Source organism: Eschscholzia californica, unplaced genomic scaffold (assembly GCF_041429995.1).
Source record: "Eschscholzia californica isolate CP2 unplaced genomic scaffold, dmEscCali1.0.p SCAF_3, whole genome shotgun sequence".
Lineage (NCBI taxonomy): Eukaryota > Viridiplantae > Streptophyta > Magnoliopsida > Ranunculales > Papaveraceae > Eschscholzia > Eschscholzia californica.
In genome coordinates, this window is record NW_028238420.1 from 10,948,590 (window position 1) to 10,969,755 (window position 21,166).

General features: G+C 37.2%; 1 protein-coding gene across 1 annotated transcript; it reads left to right on the plus strand.

The window, feature by feature from the left end:
- Positions 1 to 15,239: 15,239 nt before the first annotated feature.
- TDX (tetraticopeptide domain-containing thioredoxin) lies at positions 15,240 to 20,731 on the plus strand. Its single transcript, XM_086668342.1, has 11 exons — positions 15,240 to 15,475; positions 15,572 to 15,605; positions 18,371 to 18,490; positions 18,582 to 18,669; positions 18,756 to 18,836; positions 18,948 to 19,012; positions 19,096 to 19,236; positions 19,318 to 19,404; positions 19,514 to 19,558; positions 19,703 to 19,733; positions 20,149 to 20,731. The coding sequence occupies exons 1-11, from the start codon at positions 15,366 to 15,368 to the stop codon at positions 20,475 to 20,477; spliced, it is 1,131 nt and encodes a 376-aa protein (XP_086524468.1). The 5' UTR covers positions 15,240 to 15,365; the 3' UTR covers positions 20,478 to 20,731.
- Positions 20,732 to 21,166: the final 435 nt, after the last annotated feature.

Below are 21,166 nucleotides of genomic sequence, written 5' to 3' on the forward strand. Positions count from 1 at the left end.
TATAAAAGAAGACTCCATAGAAGCTCTCCATTAGGGCTTGAAGTATTGACCAAATAAGATCATTGGCCAATCTATTACGGTTTAAACAATAATCACCTCAAGTAATAAATAGTTTGTTTTAATAAAATTTCTTGATTTATTTGATACCTGATCCTTCCCACGGGCGGGTTGGCATGCCATGGGTCACGCACTAGTTATTCTCGTGCCATTCCATAAGTCGCGCCTTTGTGCTTAATGGGCTGGGTAAACTTGGCTAGGGGGCCTAAAATCCAGTTTCACCCCAGTTTACCTGTTAAATGTTGGCACGTAATGACACGTACAGTTGAACCACATAAACACATCGATTAATTGGTCGTAGTTGTTTCCAGGTCGATATAGTTGGTGGACACCACTACAATAGTGCAAGAAAAAGTGTTAGACGCGTAAACTGTAAACCACCAACGAACCCTCTCATGGAAACTTTTATCTTACGATCATGACTTGAAAACCTACTAGGAAAAGATAAAGACAATGATGAGGATGAAAAGAGTTTTGATAATGTTAATAGAAGTTATGTGGATCAAGTAGGGGTTGGAGAAAAGCCCAATATCGATAAGTTCACTAGAGTAAAATGACGTCTGATCACGATAATAGGTAATACCCGTCCAACCCACTAGACTTTGGCGAATGTGCAGGGGTATTAAAGGGACCTGAGGTCCCACCGAAGCAAGAACCCGAACATAACCTCACAAATTTCTCTTTATTTCGATTTGTTTACTTTCTGTGAACACTTACTTCAATTGAAGATAATCATTTTGATTATATATTATATTTTATTTAAACAAAAAAATCAAAATTTAACATTCTTAAGCTCCGACTATTTTTGTATACTATTTCTATTAAATTTTATCTAAACTCAAATTTAATTAGTTTATTAGTTAAATAATTAGAGGGTCAATTTTAGTAGGAAGTTACTTTCTTTAGGGGGTATCATGGGCAAGTTAGTGGGGATAATGTTGGTAGGGATCATAGTTAGTGGTAGAATTTTGCTCTATAAATAGACCAGTCTTTGAAATTTTTTTTCAATCAAGTCAAGTTAAGTAATCAAATTCAATTCAGTTAAATATGTTCTTAATTCTTCTTTGTCAATGCAAAAGTATTTTACCTTTCTCATTCGAGCTAGGAATATTTTGTGATTACTAACCAAATTGCAAAATGAACGGGTCAATCCAACCTCAGCATCTTGTGGAAATTTTTTTGATCAATAGTGTATCCAAATGAAAGCATTACTTGGCTTCCTGGAAATTTGAGAGGTTGTCGAAAATGGGTATGTAGAAGCAGTTGATCGGGTAGCACATGAAGCTCTCTCTCTGAGGTCCAAAAAGATAGTTTGAGAGAAAACAAAAAGAAGAATAAGAAGACATTGTTCTTTCTCCATGAAGCTGTTGATGAGATTGTTTTCGAAAAAATCTCGAAAGCTGAAACAACTAAAGAAGTATGAGATTTGTTGCAAAGATCCTACAAGGGTGATGAGAAGGTAAAAATGTAAGGTTGCAGACTTTACGAGGTGAATTTGAATTTCTTCACATGATTAACTCCGAAAATATTTCTAATTATTTTTCTAGAGGTCAATCTATTGTTAATCAATTACGAGTTGATGGTGAAAAGTTAACTTATCTACGTATTATTGAGAAAATCGTGAGATGATTGACAAGTCGTTTTGAGTATGTTGTTGCTGCAATTGGGGAAGGAAAAGACCTTTATATGTTGTTAATTAAGTGATGACATTAATTTGTCAATGTCAGACGCACATAATGTATGTAGATGCATAATACAACATGACTGCATATTATGAAAAAATGGTATACAATAATATTTTTGTTTAATAGAGTGGTATTTTAGTATGTAAAACAACTTTTATATGTTAAGCGTGAAAGTTGAGCAATAAAAGTACATTAATGCTTGACTATTGGCCTCTCCAAACCACATTTTTTGGTTGTTGGCCTCTCCAAACCAAGTTGTACTAGCTAAGGACGCCCATTTGAAATTAATATTCGCGCGTCAGAGAAGGGATTAACCCTAGCTAGTCAATCTCGTATTACCTACAACATCTATAGGCGCTCTTTTTGGACTGACCAGTCCGAGAGCCAAAGCAAGGTCTCAGACTGGTCAGAGTCTGAAACTTCTATTTTTTCTTCTCCCTAATATTTTAATAGACTTTTTAATGGAAGATGTTTTAGAGAACGAGAGTAAGATTGATCTGGATCTTTGAAGGGTTGGGTTTAATCTTAACCGAAAGAGAGAGAGAGAGAGAGAGAGAGAGGGAGAGAGACAAAATTGAAAGGAAGATCGATCTTGAGATCTTTTAGGGTCTCTTGAGATCTCTGAAGGGTTGGGTCTAATCTTGATAAATACTTACTTCATAAGTAAGATCGATCTTTAAAAAGTGTCACAAATTAACATAGAAGGTTTGAACTGAAAGAGAGATTAAAGAATGTAATTTATTACTCAACGAAGATAAGTAACAACTGAGTCTGGTATACTCATTTCAATTCAGATTACATTCTCTATTTATAATAAAAGGAAACTCAAGATAAAACTTGTTTACTTAGGCCACTAACCCATATACCCCATAATAGACTCCACTAATAAACTAACAACATAATTGCGACTCCACTAACTCCTAAATAAGCTAAAGACTAATAACTTAAGACTCATTTAACTAATTCTGAAATAAAAAAAATTAAGTCGCACTAACTTGTGAAACTCCCCCTTAGTGCAGACTTTGGGTTGACAACACCAAGACAATTCGGAACACTTCGAATTTAGCTTTTTCGGGGGATTTTGTAAAGATGTCAACGACTTGATCTTCAATTCGTACTTTCTGCAACTCGATGTCTCAAGTTAATAGCTTTTCTCGAACAAAATAGTTTTGCATGAAACACTGGATTTTCAGCAAGCTTTATTGCACTTTCACTGTCACATCGAATGGGGAATGGATAGTCCGTACATGAATTGATTTCTTGGATGAGTCTTTTCAGCCAAAGACACTCTTGATCGCCATAGTAGATGCAACATATTCAACTTTGATGATACATAAAATGGTCATTCATTGACTCACGTCAAGAAGTTAAGAAAAAACTGAATATCCAACGGGTCAACTCGTCTCAAGGCAACAACTGAGTCCGAAGAGGTCTCCCACCTAAGGCCATAATCGGGAGGTCGATCAAATCCTCTAAGGAGCTCTAGGCCTGCTCTGCCTCAAACACAACCAGGTCCGCCCTGGAATTTGAAGGAAAACTGAGGGGTCCACGTAAGGTGTCGTACACCCTAAACATCGGAAGGAGAAGCGCGCCGCACGCTTACCGACTTAATTGATAGGCCTAAAATAGGTCTATTCCCGCAAGTATACGGGGTCAAGTTATAGTATTTTAGTAAATCGAGAAATCGTCCCAAGGGATAAGTAGGCAATTTCGGATATTGACGGCGAGTTTAGCCCAATAATCAAAATGTCAATAGCTAACTTAGACTAACACACACACCCCACTCATAAATTTGATTGATTTGCAAGAAATAAGAAAAAAAAAGAACTAACTAAACTATCTAAGTGAGAGGTAAGAGGATATCTAAGGTTATAAAATCCACCGCATAATTTCACTTTATAAACAAGCACTTAATTACTTAAATCTCTTTTGTATTTACTCGGAATCCAATATAATGAACTATTTGGATTCCGGATGATGTTCTAGATAAAACAATTTTATAATTACTAATTCTAATTGTCTTCCTTATAGAGATTCGGATCACTTAACTATTATTCATCATCTAAAAAGCATACTCCATCTAACAACTTAACGAAAGTATGAAATATCTAATTATGAGGCATGAGTAATGGAAAGAAAATCCAATCCATATAGATAAACAATCAATAGACATTAAAGCACATCAAGGGATTTAATTAATCAAGAACAAGTATTATAAAGATCCAAAATGGGTTTCATTCACAACCTTAGATTGCTAAATTAACTATACATGGAATCTAGAAATAACATTCATTGACATTGTAAAATAAATGAAAATACTAAGAAATTAATGGAAAGAAATCACCAAGAATGTCCAATTCCATATCCCCATGTATCTCCATTTTATCCAAGATTTGCTCCATTTATGCTCAAGAATATTACTCCAAGAAATCTAAGTAATAGTTATTTTATTGCCACCCAAATAAGAAAAAGAAAGAGTAGGAAGAAATTAGATGTAGAAAGAAGTTAGAAAGAAGAGATGAAAGGGGATAAAGATGATAGAAGAATATGGAAGAAAGAAGGAGGTGACTATTAATGGAAGAATAATAGTGGTAGAGAAGAAGTAGTAGTGGTAGTAGAGAAAGATAAAAAAAGAATGGAAAAGATGGATTAGGTTGGAGAAAGAAATAGGTAATAGAGAAGAGGGATATTGAGAGGGTTTGCAAGTCTAGGTTTTAATGGAGGAGAAAGAGACTTATTTATAGGTAGGTTTTTGGTAGAAAAGGGATAAAATGGGAAAGATGATTTAGGTGAAATTAGGGTTTTTGTTGGGTTAAAGTGGTAAAAAGTGAAAAAAGAGAGGGTTACTTTGGGAATTCTAGGGGTTTAAAGGACAAAACCCAGGCGGCTAGGGTTAGTTGTGGGAATTTCGGATGCTAGGGTGTAGCCGGTTATAAGTTAATAGGGTGAGACAGAGCAGCAACCCTTGGATGGAAGAAAGCGCGGGATCTAGGTGGACGGAAGAGAGCCACGTGGCCGGGAACATGAAGACTAAACAACTTCGGGAGCACGAGATTAAAAGAAATAGAGCTGAATCTCGGCAGCCGTTGGATCTAGAAAACGCGGAAGCCAACGATCGAGATTAAAATATAGGAGCGGGACTACTGAAATAGGATACAACGCGCTACATTGGATCGGTGACCGGCAGAGAAACCTCGTGCGTTGATCTGAAGGACGCGGAAGGTAGCGGCTGGGATTATAACGTGAGAAGGGGGCTACCGAAGAAAGCCGCGACGCGCTACACAGGATCCGGCCTATAAGTTCCATTTCGATGCTCAGCAGAAACACGGGAACTGGATGCGACGGCCTTCCGATCTCGACACGTGTCCTTAGGCATACCGCAGGCCAGAAACTTGCCCGACATTGTACCGAATGCTGACCAAATGTTGACCTGACTTTGACTTTGCATTTTTCGCTTATTCGGACTCCGAATTGACTTTCGTTTTCTCCTACGGACTCGTCTCGACCTCTACTTTTCAACCACGCACTGACCTTGGCCAAATTTCCAGAATGTCCTTGACTCCAAATGACCAAAATACCCTTCATGCATCTTTTCCTCGTTTTTAACCGTTTTTCACACCTAACTCTGCAAAAGACACTTAATCAAGAAAACCAACCATTTTATTATAATAAAGACTCGAAACAAACTAACTCGACTAATTTAAACGATTCCGATGGGGCATTTTCATAACCCATCAAACATCCCCAAACTTAGATTTTGCTAGTCCTCGAGCAAAACAAAACAAAAGAACAGCCTAACTCACTTTCGGAGGAATCCCGGTTGCATTTAGCATATGCAACAAGCCGTTAAACCCCTAGGTTGCCCTAGTGGACGAGTGTTGTCTCGTGAGGGTTTCCATAGATGATACCCACAAACATCATGGTTTCAAATACACAAGGGTTCAACAACCACATCATAAATAAGCATGGTTCATATAGTGAAGGGTTTAAGCATGTCAAAACATAATGAATCAAGTAAGCAAGTTCATGTGGAAGCTAAAGATCTCTTCACTAATGGTCTTACCTTAAAATGCAAGTGTCATACCATAATGAGCACATCTATGTTCCGAAGTCACAAAACATTGATTCCTAGTTTAGTACATTTCGCTTCGACTTCGGCCTCACGAACATACACTCCAAATATGAAATCACTCAAGAATGGTTCGCTCTTATGTGTGAGTGTGATCACGACTATAGACTCAACACATAAAAAGGGGTGAGGACAACATTTTGGAACGAATGATCTTCGAAAAGGAATTAGCCACTAATAGAGTGGGGAAGCTCACTCACCCTTCTCACCCATTCTACCCTATTAAGATGCCTTCTAAAGGTTAGCGGATACAATAGATGATGTGATGGTGGTGGATTCCCGAGAATTTCGACCTCTTCATTATGGTAGAACCTCTTAAGCATCTCAACATTTGTTTCTTGCTTCGAATACTTATTCATGAACAAAAACACCAACACATATATACAATCACATCACTCACACAAAAGAGCTAACACATGCTCAAACATACACAAAAATTACTTTATTTCACTCTTTTTCTTTCTTTTTCTTTTTTTTCATATCACTTTTTTTTCATTTTTCATTTTTTTTTTCATTTTTTTTTTCATTTTTTTTTTCATTTTTTTTTTCATTTTTTTTTTCTCATAACACAAATTCAATCAACCAAAATAAAATACTACACACATAACTCTATTCTTGCAATCAACTTTTCATTTCATACTTGCTTTTGACATTCTTCATTCTTCTATCTCATGTCTACATTCTCGGGGATATAAGATGATGGATGGTGATGGAGTATCCGCTTTCCTCTAGTTGGCATTCTCATTGGGTTTCATGGACTACAAGGGCAAGGTTAATTCGCTATCCTAATGTCACTCCTAGTGGCTAAGGAAATTGAGCACACGAGATCAAATGAGCTCTTTTATAAGTTACGAGGTTGAGTAGCTCTTCATTCTACTCGGAGTTAGCGCAGAAGAGTACACTTGAATGACAATTTAGGCTTTGAGCTCTCACATGGGTTAAGTCTCCACTAATGACTACTTTAGATCTCTTAGAAATGTTTCTTCTTCACTAAGATGTCACTCACACGACACAAACACTAAAAGACTCGACTTTCATGCAAAGGCCATTAGCAATCACAAAACTCATCAACTCGACACATATGCATCGAAATTCTTAAAACTATCACTAGAATCACATGCAAATCTACTTAAAATGTTCAAAATTTTCAAATTTCAGCTACTTTGAACCCTTTTGTCTTTGACACCCATGGTCATGCATTGGTTATGGTCATATCCCGCATCCCCAAACTAAAAACTAACATTGTCCTCAATGTTGTAAGCATACACTCACCAAAAGATAAAGAGACACATCAATCTAAAGAGAATAGTGGAGAGATATTACCATAACCGAAGGAGATAAAAGATGATACTACCAAGGCTCATGTATAAAGAGGTTCCAAGTTGATGCCAAGCTCGCGCCATCCCCAAACTTGGAACAAACAACGCCTTAGAAGTAAAACATATAAGAATTGCTCTTAAAATATCAACAAATATCATGAGAATGAATCACATAAAAGACATGACCACATACAAATCTACCACTAACGTGGGTATACACGATTGCATTGAGCTATGCAATTAGCCTTTAATTCTCTTGATTTCACACAAGAACACGAGTTATGTCTCGTGGAGGGTTTCCAGAGATGATACCCACAAACATCAAGACCCATTAATCGGCCAAACGATCATAAAGCAAAAGACGGAAGATTTGGGGGTCAACCCAAAGAAAGCTATATACAAATGATAATCGTCTCACAACTATGTACAAACTATAAAGTGCAAGTAAGACGATTGAAGAAATTAAGCCATCCCCAAACTTAGTGGATGCACGACCCACTAAGTAAGCATAAACGCTAGGGGTGACGACTAAGAAGTCGTCAAAAGGATCGACATATAAGTGAAGGGCTAAGAGGTCAGTCGAAGGCAAAAAGTCATCTGGAAGCTTAATGGATAGAACATCCACTATGTCCATAGACGTCGGGAAGACGTCTGAAATGTCCCAAAAGGGATCAACAACCGAGTTTGAGATCATGTGGAAAGTCGAACTAGACTCTAAGGGTAAGGCAATAGGCTCGGGGACCAAATCAAGGTCTATGGTTTCCTTAGGTAAATAGTCTGACAAACTATCCAACATGTCACTAACTACTACGTCATCAATATCCTCAAAGGCATCTGGAGCTTCATAATCAATTATAACATCATGTACAGCATCTAAGACTGACTCCTTACAAGTGTCGAAAATTGGAAAGTTCAAAATAGTGTCATCCCCAAACTTGTTCATAGAGCCATCATCCTGAATTTCAAAGTCTAATGTAGTTCTATCATGATGAGACGACACATGGTGAGAAAACGAGACAACAAGGTTATCAGTTTGTTCAAGCTCTTGGGTCCTCTCAGTTGATTTGTCGACATTTAACTTAGTACTAGGGTATGACGTATTACCCTCGCCATCGGACCTAGTACCCTCTTGAGTTTGGGGTGGTAAAACCCTTCCTCGTCGGCTAATAACTGTGATGTAATCATCTGTACTTGATGATTTAGAGACTCAAACTGATGATTTAGAGACTCAAACTGATGATTTAGAGACTCAAACCTCTGTTGTAACTCTTCTTGCATTTGAATATGCGTCTGTTGAAATAGATCTTGTGGCTCTTCATGTTGTAACATCATTTCAGTCAGACGACTCACAGACTCTAATTGAGAACTATCTTCAAGAGTCTCTTCATGATAAGGCTCACAAGTGTAACGAGGTGAAGACTCTTGTTGATAATTCCCACCATACACGCTAGGATGATACCTACCTCTAAAATCATTTGTCTCAGAAAAGTGTGAAATGTAAGGTCTCTCATACATATTTGATGTCGGACCATATCTATCACTAATCTGATCGTCTCTACACATCCATCGGTATTCTCCTAGGGTCATACGAGATCGGTCAAGCTCAAATGGTCTATTCCCCTCACTAATCGGAGCATCCCTACACATCCTTTGGTATTCACCTAAGGTCATATCAGGTCGGTTAGTGCGGGGAATCCTCGAAATAAGCTCATCATCATCAACATCGAATGACCAACCGTTATAAGAACGGGCCATGATTTAACAGTATTCAAAGATGGTAGCACATAATCACAAAATGGAAACTAACAATTATAGAACTAAACAATCGCCCCAAAGTAAGAAGAAAGAGATAGAATGCGATACTATCGACTTTTCGCTTGACTTCTCGATTCCTTCCTTTCCTTCGCTCCTATGTCTCTTCTGGCTATTTCCTTGAAATGGTACCTAAAAAAAAATAAACTTAAGAAAATAGAAAAACAAATAAAGCAAAAATGTCTAAGTAAGAAATTAACACTAAACTAATGAACAAACCAACAAACTATATCCAAACTACTAAACCTATCCCCGGCAGCGGCGCCAAAAACTTGATAGGCCTAAAATAGGTCTATTCCCGCAATTATACGGGGTCAAGTTATAGTATTTTAGTAAATCGAGAAATCGTCCCAAGGGATAAGTAGGCAATTTCGGATATTGACGGCGAGTTTAGCCCAATAATCAAAATGTCAATAGCTATCTTAGACAAACACACACACACCCCACTCATAAATTTGATTTGATTTGCAAGAAATAAGAAAACAAAAAGAACTAACTAAACTATCTAAGTGAGAGGTAAGAGGATATCTAAGGTTATAAAATCCACCGCATAATTTCACTTTATAAACAAGCACTTAATTACTTAAATCTCTTTTATATTTACTCGGGATCCAATATAATGAACTATTTGGATTCCGGATGATGTTCTAGATAAAACAATTTTATAATTACTAATTCTAATTGTCTTCCTTATAAAGATTCGGATCACTTAACTATTATTCATCATCTAAAAAGCATACTCCATCTAACAACTTAACGAAAGTATGAAATATCTAATTATGAGGCATGAGTAATGGAAAGAAAATCCAATCCATATAGATAAACAATCAATAGACATTAAAGCACATCAAAGGATTTAATTAATCAAGAACAAGTATTATAAAGATCCAAAATGGGTTTCATTCACAACCTTAGATTGCTAAATTAACTATACATGGAATCTAGAGTAACATTCATTGACATTGTAAAATAAATGAAAATACTAAGAAATTAATGGAAAGAAATCACCAAGAATGTTCAAATTCCATATCCCCATGTATCTCCAATTTGTCCAAGATTTTCTCCATTTATGCTCAAGAATTTTACTCCAAGAAATCCAAGTAATAGCTATTTTATTGCCACCCAAATAAGAAAAAAGAAGGAAAAGGAAGAAATTAGATGTAGAAAGAAGTTGGAAAGAAAAGATGAAAGGGGGTAAAGAGAATATGGAAGGATGAAGGAGAAGACTATTAATGGAAGAAAGAATAGTGGTAGAGAAGAAGAAGTAGTAGTAGTAGAGTAAGATAGAAAAAGAATGGAAAAGATGGATTAGGTTGGAGAAAGAAATAGGTAATAGAGAAGAGGGATATTGAGAGGGTTTGCAAGTCTAGGTTTTAATGGAGGAGAAAGAGACTTATTTATAGGTAGGTTTTTGGTAGAAAAGGGATAAAATGGGAAAGATGGTTTAGGTGAAATTAGGGTTTTTGTTGGGTTAAAGTGGTAAAAAGTGAAAAAAGAGAGGGTTACTTTGGGAATTCTAGGGGTTTAAAGGACAAAACCCAGGCGGCTAGGGTTAGTTGTGGGAATTTCGGATGCTAGGGTGTAGCCGGTTATAAGTTAATAGGGTGAGACGGAGCAGCAGCCCTTGGATGGAAGAAAGCGCGGGATCTGGGTGGACGGGAGAGAGCCACGTGGCCGGGAGCATGAAGACTAAACAGCTTCGGGAGCACGGGATTAAAAGAAATAGAGCTGAATCTCGGCAGCCGTTGGATCTAGAAAACGCGGAAGCCAACGATCGAGATTAAAATATAGGAGCGGGACTACTGAAATAGGATACAACGCGCTACATTGGATCGGTGACCGGCAGAGAAACCTCGTGCGTTGATCTGAAGGACGCGGAAGGTAGCGGCTGAGATTATAACGTGAGAAGGGGGCTACCGAAGAAAGCCGCGACGCGCTACACAGGATCCGGCCTATAAGTTCCATTTCGATGCTCAGCAGAAACACGGGAACTGGATGCGACGGCCTTCCGATCTCGACACGTGTCCTTAGGCATACCGCAGGCCAGAAACTTGCCCGACATTGTACCGAATGCTGACCAAATGTTGACCTGACTTTGACTTTGCATTTTTCGCTCATCCGGACTCCGAATTAACTTCCGTTTTCTCCTACGGACTCGTCTCGACCTCTACTTTTCAACCACGCACTGACCTTGGCCAAATTTCCAGAATGTCCTTGACTCCAAATGACCAAAATACCCTTCATGCATCTTTTCCTCGTTTTTAACCGTTTTTCACACCTAACTCTGCAAAAGACACCTAATCAAGAAAACCAACCATTTTATTATAATAAAGACTCGAAACAAACTAACTCGACTAATTTAAACGACTCCGATGGGGCATTTTCATGACCCATCATTAATCCTAAATCTTCCTAAAGATCCAAGTCGATTAAGATCTTAATTGTTTAATTAACTTGGACTTCAAGAGTCTCAAAGGAGGAAACATCTCTTAGAAGATCTATCAACTCGACAGGATATCTACGAAGGATCCTTTAACAAAGGAACTTCTAAAATATCTAAGATACAAGAAACTTAAAAGGAAACCTTAACTACCGTAGAAAAGTCTTAATACCGAAAGGAGAATCAAAACCGCTTTATCCACACCGTCTATCACAGTCGGTCCAAAGAAGCCTAGAAAAGGGCATCACATCACCTTCAAGAACGTAGGTTCCCCAGGAATCAATCAATACTCAATACTTTAACTGCAAAGGGCAATCTGACTATCTTGAGCGTCAAAGAGGTTTTCGAAGTCTTTACAGGTTTTCAAGAGTGGGAGTTAAAAGAAACAATATCATTCATCCTGGCGGGATATCAATCATTCATCACGATTGAGCATCAAAGTCTCTATTCCGTAACTGATAACCAGGACTGACGTTTTTTGACATCAGCAAGCTTCACAGCTTGAAAGAGAAACAATAGCTTGCCTTTTCATGTACCACGAGATTGTAGCTTAGCCTATGTTGAAGCATAACCAGTTGTGGAACGTCTATCATTCACGGGCCCTGTCCAATCTCCATCTACATACTCACCTAGGGAGAACGATACATGTTGCTTGTACATTAAACAAAATTGAGAGTCTCTTTTGTATAGCGGAGAATCCTCTTTGCGTCAATTAAGTGACCCATGCATGGTTTGCCGATAAATTGAGGTATTACTCCAACTGAATATGCTATGTCGGGTCTTGTGATAGCTAAATAAAATAAACTACCAACAAGTTGTTGATAAGTTGTTGCATCTTCCAATAGTTCCCCTTGCTTCTTAGTTAGTTTGAAACTAGGTTCCATAAAAGCGATCATCACTGTTGACTCCTCCATTTGAAATCGATTCAATAAACTTAATGCATTACTTTTTTTTAGATAGAAAGTACCCATCTATTTTTTTAACTTCCAATCCAAGGAAACAACTAGCTTTGCCCAAACTCTTCATTTTAAAGCCAACTGATAAAGGATCTCGAAGATGACTTATTTCAAGTTCGTTTTTGATGTGCCTAAAGAGGGTGCACCCGTAGGTATACGGACGTCAAGTAGCAATCCGGTAAGATCGGGGTCGATCCCCAAAGACGTAGTCAAATTTATTCTGAAACTTATAATTAACACGGTTTTTCTTCGAGTCGATTTGTGAGAGATTGATAAAAACAATAAACAACTTAAAGAAAACAAGTACTATGATACAAGGGACTCAATCAAATAGACAACCTAAGATTTTAGAATCCATCTTAACATATTTGTGACGATCTAAGCATGCATATCTTTTTAATACTAGAGTTTTAGTAACCTATCATACCAAACCTCGAAAAATATAGTTTAGTTAAAGCCGAAAATAATCAAAGTCTAAATCCAAAGAATCGATACATCGAAGTCGCAACTATTAACTATCAATCTATAAGCATATATACACCATCAAAGGACTTAACCTAAGTATGATAAATCAAATTAGAGTATAGTTAAAGAAGAAATCCTCATACACCGCAACTATGAAATTTTTAAGATATTAAGCATAGAAGGGATATCATAAAAAATAACATGTTAAAACTGTTGGGTTATGATACGTACTAATGTTCTAAGCGCAATCTCAGACATCTCATGTCTAACACTAGCATTCCCAGGATCATCATGCATAAGGTAATAATTAACTAAGAGTTATAGGATTACCTTAATCGCTAGTTTTTCCTCGAACCTTTCCAATCGAATGCGAAGACCAAGAGCCCCACGTGTTGCTCCTTTACTCAAGACACCGAATGATCTACTTGATTTCCCACCTTGTAGCTAGCTAGAACTCCAATGGTGGTTTGATAAGAAGAACACCTTCTTCTTTATTGACTAGTTAGATAGCTTTGGAATCAGCTCACTTTCTGAGGTGGCGAGAAGATGAGGTGGCAGAGAGAGGCGATGAGTTGGATGAGAGAGAGAGAAAGAGAGATGATGACTAGTTAACGGTGTTATAACGAAATCTGAAAAAGGGGGTCATCTAGGTATTTTTGATAAAGTATGGGGGCTAGGCAGGAAACCGGTTACAAAGTTGGGGGTTATTAGGGAAATAAACCTAAAACTGTTTGCCATCACCTGGAGAAGTCTTTGAGGAAATGTTTTCTTGATCTTTAGTGTAAAGAAATCATATGCCCGAGAGAGACCTTTGTTATTGTTGGACATTTGTTTCATTAAGTTTTCTTGATTACTTAGTAAATTCTCTAGCTCAATGATCGATGATTGAATTGTCGATCCTTGTATCCAAGAAATAAACGACATTAAATCTTTTCTCAACCCACGAATAAGGTAACAACGTAATCAAGCTTCACTAATAGGTTCGTTAGAATCCAGTTCTTAAATTTTAGCAAACACATTCTTAATTTTCAGAAAATATCTTGGAATAAACATATTACTTTGAATCATTCCAGCAAGTTCATTTTCCAAATATTGCAGCTGCATCGTGTTCTTTTGAGTGAACAATCTTTCAAGAGTATCCCATACTTGTTTGGGTGATTTTACATCACGAACATGCTCAATGTAGTCTTTGCTAATCGGTGTTCACAAAAAAAATAACGCTTTACCACACTTAATCTTCTATTTTCATCGTAACTCGACATTTTTGAGGTGTATCATCTGAAATTACCATTTCATCACTAGATATTAAGTCCCATTAATTTTTCCCTTGTAGATGAACTACCATACATAGCTTCCAGTGACTATATTTGTTACCAACAAGTTTGTCTACAAAGATATTAAAAACAACATTCATCTTAAAAGAACAACTACATAACTCAAAGATCTTCAAATTACAAAGACTAAAAAATACAACTTCACTCAGTAGTAAATTCAAACATTTGATGTGCAACTTGGCTCTGGTGCCATGTCACAAATTAACAAAGGAGGTTTTTACTGAAAGAAAGATTAGACAAAGTAATTTATTACTCAACGAAGATAACAAACAAGTGAGTCTTATTTCTTCGTTTCAGTTCAGATCACATTATCTATTTATAATGAAAGGAAACTCAAAATAATTGATTTACTTAGCCCACTAACCCACATACTCTGTAATAGACTCTACTAACAAACTAACAACATAACAGACTCCACTAACTCCTAAATAAGTTGAAGACTAATAACTTAAGACTCATTCAACTAATGCTGAAAAATAACAAAAAGTTAAGTCGCACTAACTTGTGACAAAGAGAACGACTCACTTTGGGTGTAACCTTGATTGAATGATCTTTAAATGAGGTAGATCTCTGAAGCAGATTTGAGAGGAAGAGAACGATCTTTTGAAGAGAGAGAAATTCGAGAAAGAAATATGAGATAGAAATCTGAGAGAGAGGGCGGTTGGGGCGTATTTTGTAATCGTACGGGTCGCGGAGAGAGGGCGACGACGAATAGCAATTTTCATAGGCGCCTTTAGCGGGACCCTGTTCTTAATTGATTTTGGGAAGTTTTAAAAGGGCCTCCCATTCTTGTTAAAAGGGCCCTTCTTGTGAATTCGGTGCGAGCCCACCGAATTCACAATTCGGTCCGAATCCACCGAATCACAAAATAGGCTATTGGAGTAGAAATTCGGTGAGTTAGGACCGAGTGGTCTCTTTTACAATCGGTGGGCTCGGGCCGAAACTTCTCTTGTGAATTCAGTGGGCTCGTACCGAATTCACAAGGAGGGGCCTTTTAACAAGAATGGGAGGGCCCTTAAAAACTTCCCATTGATTTTTGACCTTGGAGACCTTTTGAATTGTAACACTCCCGGCTTACGCGTGGGAAGAGAGTCCAACCTGCTTTCTTCTTAAGCTAATTTCGAGAAGAACCTATAGAGAGAGAAAGAGATAGAGAGGGAGAGAGAGAATGGATGCTGAAACTATTGCAGAGCTGAAGAGATTCGTGGATCAGTGCAAATCAAATCCTTCGATTCTCAACGATCCTTCTTTTGGATTCTTCAAGAGTTATCTTCATAGGTAATTAGAGTTCCAATTTCTTTCATTTCCTCAACTTCTCTTGTTGAGATTAATTTCTGAACGAAGTTGTATATGAAATTTTTTTGTTTTTATCAGCTTGGGCGCTAGGGTTCCCCCAAAATCGAGTTCGGTGAGTTTCAGTTTACTTCAAAATCTATTAACATTTCTTCTTTGCTTAAAAAGCAAAGTAATTAATTAACTAGGTTTAACTCTGGAGAAGTGAAGATTTTCTTTGATATGTTTAGAGACTGAGAAATAAGAGATTCCAATACTCTGCAAACAACTCTAATTTCTTTTGAGTGATACTCAAAATTGAAGAGATTAATCTGATTCTTACCTTAATGCTAAAATTAATGTATCATAGAATTCAATCAGATAGAGTTTTAATTAAGTGAGAAGAACTAGTTCCCTTTATTAATAGTTTGGAAATTCTTCTTTCCCCTAGAGTGTTAAGTGTGTGCGTAATTGAACGGAATCGCCAGATCCAAACCGATCCATGTGGAGTTTTAACCGTACCAAACCATGGCTGGTTTGATGTTGTTGTCATATTTGGAGAACCCAACAGTTTGGTTTAGCTAGTAGATGAGGCCTTTCACAACTGCAACTAAGCGAACCAAACTGCACGTATATATACTAAGTGTAACCCGTGCTAGGGCAAAGACAATTTCATTCTCCACATTATGCTTATGGGTATTTACTGAGGTCAAGCAAACTTCTGTGTTTGTGCGTATGATCTACCTTTGGTAAATCGTGGGAGCATGAACGCCTCGACTGATCATATGAGGCTCAAGAAACATAAGATACCTATATAGACCGAGTCATTTTCTCTCTTTTCTTCCCTACCCCTTCCTCTAAGTAGGAGAGAGAGAGCCTTTGGTAAATCGTGGGAGCATGAACGCCTCGACTGATCATATGAGGCTCAAGAAACATAAGATACCTATATAGACCGAGTCATTTTCTCTCTTTTCTTCCCTACCCCTTCCTCTAAGTAGGAGGGAGAGAGAGAGGGAGGGAGGGAGGGAGAGAGAGAGAGAGAGAGAGAGAGAGAGAGAGAGAGAGAGAGAGGGAGGGAGGGAGAGAGAGAGAGAGAGAGAGAGGGAGGGAGGGAGGGAGGGAGGGAGGGAACAGGCGTGTACTCCCTTAAAAAAGCTGACCAATATGAAAAAAAATCAGAAGTTAAACTGACAGATTATGCAATTAGGGGGGGTATTTTGGAGGGAACAGGCGTGTACTCCCTTAAAAAAGCTGACCAATATGAAAAAAAATCAGAAGTTAAACTGACAGATTATGCAATTAGGGGGGGTATTTTGGGAAGCTGACCATCTATGGATAGCCATTTTGGTGAGTTAGTCATCTCGTCAAAATGAATAACCGAAATTAACTAAAATAGAATTTAATATCGCTGCCATCTCTTTTGCATCCATCTTTCCTTTTAATCTAGACCATTGCAGATAAGTTAAGGAGAAAGTATATCTCAGGCAGAAGTTGGTTGTAGATAAATGTAAACCGTCTAACTTCCTTTCCTAAATCTGAACCGCTAGCCAGCAAAGATAAAAGAGTCGAAGTTTTGACTGCTATGGACATGAAAGATACCTTCATGAAAAAAATGCAATATTTTAACCTATCTAATAAACCCTATAAATTTCAGTAGAAAAAGATAGAGAATGACTATGAAATAGATGATTTAAAGCAAGTTTGTGAGTAAAAATTAAAGAGAAGGGTAGAGAAAGACTTCATTAGCATTAGACAAAGCGTATGGACTAGATCATCTTTGGAGTGTTTTACAATTTAATTTCTGTTTGATATATTATTGTAGATGTTGATCATCTTTGGAGTGTCTTTCACATTTTAATTTCTGTGTGGTATATTATTGTAGATGTTTGTGATATATTATCCTAGATGTTTGTGAACTTTCTGCTTTTGTAGTTTGTCTCGTTGAACTGTCGAACTTACGCACTATGTTTGTTGAATTGCGCTATGTTTTATTTGTTTAGGTGGAAAATGTGATAAAAGCTATATTTTTGTTAGGCTCGTGTAAAATTGTAACGCGCAATATTTGGTTTTGAATCTAAACCGATCATAAGTGGTTTGGGCGGTTAACCCAACCAAACCACGAGTGGTTTGATGTGTTTTTGAATATCCATTATCAATCCAAATGATTGAATAATGAATAGCCTTAAAACATTGGTTATCCAATGGATGCACACCGTACTTAGTGGCTGCTGTGGCATCACGTTTCCTCATTTCTCGCACAACTATCTTTTGAAAATCTCAGTATTTTAAGATCTATAGAATGCATTGAGCCATTAAATCTTTGAGCACGATTAGATTCATGTGCTCAAGGATTGCAGCACATTCGTTACTTTTTGTGTTATAATAATACAATGCAAGGAGGGTGATAAAGTATTTTTCAATAGTTTCGCCTTTGAGCTGAGCTCGCTAATGAGCCGTCCCGATTTCATGTCCAAGTTGATATGTGTACCTTGTGCTAGGTGCTTGTGACAGTAATCAAACACGGTTCTTGGCTCAAAAGGACTAATAATGTACACAAATAATTAAATGACGTGCGTGCCAATTTTCGTGGTTTCGTTATTTATAAGTTATACGTGTCGAAGACTGCTATACTTAAATCTTAAAACTTTGTCAATTGAGGGCCAGATTCTAAATCGACTTCAAACTTTTGAGGCTAAAAATCGTCGAGATTATGACAGAATTGTGGAGAGTATTTGTAGCTATATGTTTTCCTATTTATGTTTCTAATTGATGGTTCTTTACTTGGAAAACGTTCAACACAACTAGAACAAATAAAGCATGGAGTCTTCCATATTGACAACCTGCTCTTCGTTAGACATCATCCATTATTACCTTTCAACTTACCTTAAAAGTCATTTGCAGGATGCTGACACCCGAAATCCTGGTGCAGCAGCAGATGATGTAGAGGATGACATTGTTGAATCAGAAATAGAGTTTGATGAAAGTGAAGTTTTAGAACCTGATAATGATCCTCCACAAAAGGTGTGGTACATAGGCATTAGAGGAATCGGAATTAGGGATTCAATGTTTTGATATCTGTATAGGTGAACCTTTTTATTTGTTTTCGCTATAGATGGGAGACCCTTCCGTTGAGGTTACAGAAGAAAACCTGGAAGTTGCTCAGATGCACAAGTCAAAAGCTATGGATGCAATTTCTGAAGGTATGACATAATTAAAAACAAATGCTAGCTCTCCATCCGTCTTTATAAAAAATAGTTCTTTTAGTTAACCAAAATATATAGTATAGGTAAGCAGGATGAAGCTGTTGATCATCTAACTGAAGCTATCTTGTTGAATCCAAGTTCAGCAATCCTGTATGCATCTAGAGGTAATATAGTTCTGGAGACTGGAATGTATCTCCTATAAGACCGTCAACTTTTCATAGCATATTTTTCTCTTTATGTAAGATTATTTTATTATAAGCTTAATCCTCTTGTAGCTAGTGTCTTTGTGAAACTGAACAAACCAAAGGCGGCAATCCGAGATGCAGACGCTGCATTACAGGTCTTGACGATACTCACTGTAATTTGTATATCTCTGGATTCGTGAAGTTCTTTTCACAGTTTCTTTTAATTCTTTTGACTTAGATAAATCCCGATTCGGCCAAAGGGCATAAATATAGAGGAATAGCAAGAGCCATGTTGGGTCTCTGGGAAGATTCTGCCAAGGATCTACGTGTAGCATCTTCGTTAGATTTTGACGACGAGATTGGCCGCATGCTTAAGAAGGTAGTTCATGTGAATATGACTATACGAGTGCCCGAGGAAAGAGAGAGAGAGCTAAAGAATCTACCATATTTCCCTCTACAGGTGGAACCTAATGCACGGAAAATTGACGACCATCGTAGAAAATATGAACGCCTGCGGAAAGAGAGGAAGGCAAGGAGAGATGAACTTGTAAGGCAAAATCAGGGCATTGGGGCCCAAGTAGTTTGAATTGGTAGTTTTCGGTTATCTGATGTAAGGAAGTCCTCAGTACTTAAATAAATATGCATATATGTTGCAGGGTGCAAAAGATAAAAAGAAACAACCTTCAGGAAATAGAACTTCTGTAAGTATATTTCGTGTTGGGCAATATCTGGATCCTCTCTAACTAGCAGTTTATTGCTGGAATACCATATTAACGGTTTCTTTCAGCTGAATATAGCGCCTTGTATTGTTTTTAACACGTTTACCTTTTCTTATCTGCAAGTAGGACCCTGGAGCAGCTTCTGCTCTCAATGAAGGTATGCCTGGATTCAACTCTTGCTTTTTCTGTGAACGGATATTATCAGTCGAAAGATTTGTTTGCTGTTCTTTCAGTATTTAGTATATATTTGGCAAAATTTCAAAATAATATATAAATTTTCTCAGTACCGTTTAGTATAGATTGGACATGATCTATCCACCTAGTGATCTCGGTAAGGTATTTCTACACATAGTGATTACATGTTCCCGGATGCAGAACTTCAAATTAATTTTCTTGTTCGAGTTTCACAACCAAAATATACTGCTCAAGATCTGGTTATTTTACGAGTTTCTAGTGATAATTTTTGACACACCAATCTTTGTTAGCCTCACCTATCTTCATATTTAAAAAAAAACTGAGAATGCCTGTTTTCGATTCACGTCCTTAACTGCCCTTGCAATTTGATTGAACAGGACATGTTCTAAGTATTCGCTCTACTAGTGATCTGGAAACCAAGTTAACTGCTGCATCAAGTTTGTCCCGTTTAGTTATCTTGTATTTCACTGCAACATGGTGTGGTCCTTGTCGGTTCATGTCGCCTCTTTACGAAAGCTTAGCTGGGAAGTATCCAAAAGTTGTGTTCATAAAAGTGGATATAGACGAGCGTAGAGACGTTGCTGCGCGTTGGAATATAAGTAGTGTTCCTACGTTTTTCTTCATAAAGAATGGTAAAGAAATCGACAAGGTGGTTGGAGCTGACAAAAATGGTCTTGAGACAAAAATCACAAAATATGCAGGTTAGGCCCTTGAGTTTCTATCGGCTAGCTACCTGTATTGAGATTTATGAGTTTTTCTTTTTCGTAAGGTTTAATTGTAGGTCAAGGAATAAACTATATAGCTCTGTTTTCTTTAGTGCCCCCTGTTTTAGGTTTTGTATGTTGTTGGAAACGCAAAAGTTCTGTCTAGAAAATACTGTGCTTGGCCATGACAATAAATTAAATTCGGTAATTGTGATTCAGTGATTGTTAATTGTATGAAAAAAAAATTTGTGCTTTACTTTTTTTTGTTGAACAAATTTGTGCTTTACTTGCTTATCAATCAATTTTGTGTGGGTGAATGTGATAATGGAGCTTGTTAAATTTTGAGATATAGATGATAATACATTTGGAGTTTCTCTTGATTTGTATTTCAGTTTTTTCTTCTCTTGTTTCTCTTTATGAAAATTGTTATTTCTTTCCAAGTTCTTAAACCTAATTTTTTCGTGTTATTTTTCATACGGATTATGCCATATAAGAGCATCTCAAATTTGGTGATTCAGTGATTGTTAATTGTATGAAAAAAAAATTTGTGCTTTACTTTTTTTTGTTGAACAAATTTGTGCTTTACTTGCTTATCAATCAATTTTGTGTGGGTGAATGTGATAATGGAGCTTGTTAAATTTTGAGATATAGATGATAATACATTTGGAGTTTCTCTTGATTTGTATTTCAG

What these genes read in the sequence shown, in the direction of transcription:
- TDX (XM_086668342.1), top strand. Translation starts at nt 15,366, where the DNA reads ATGGATGCTGAAACTATTGCAGAGCTGAAGAGATTCGTGGATCAGTGC. An exon ending in AATCCTGTATGCATCTAGAG is followed by an intron (nt 18,837 to 18,947) that starts GTAATATAGTTC and finishes ATCCTCTTGTAG; the next exon opens with CTAGTGTCTTTGTGAAACTG. An exon ending in ATGCAGACGCTGCATTACAG is followed by an intron (nt 19,013 to 19,095) that starts GTCTTGACGATA and finishes CTTTTGACTTAG; the next exon opens with ATAAATCCCGATTCGGCCAA.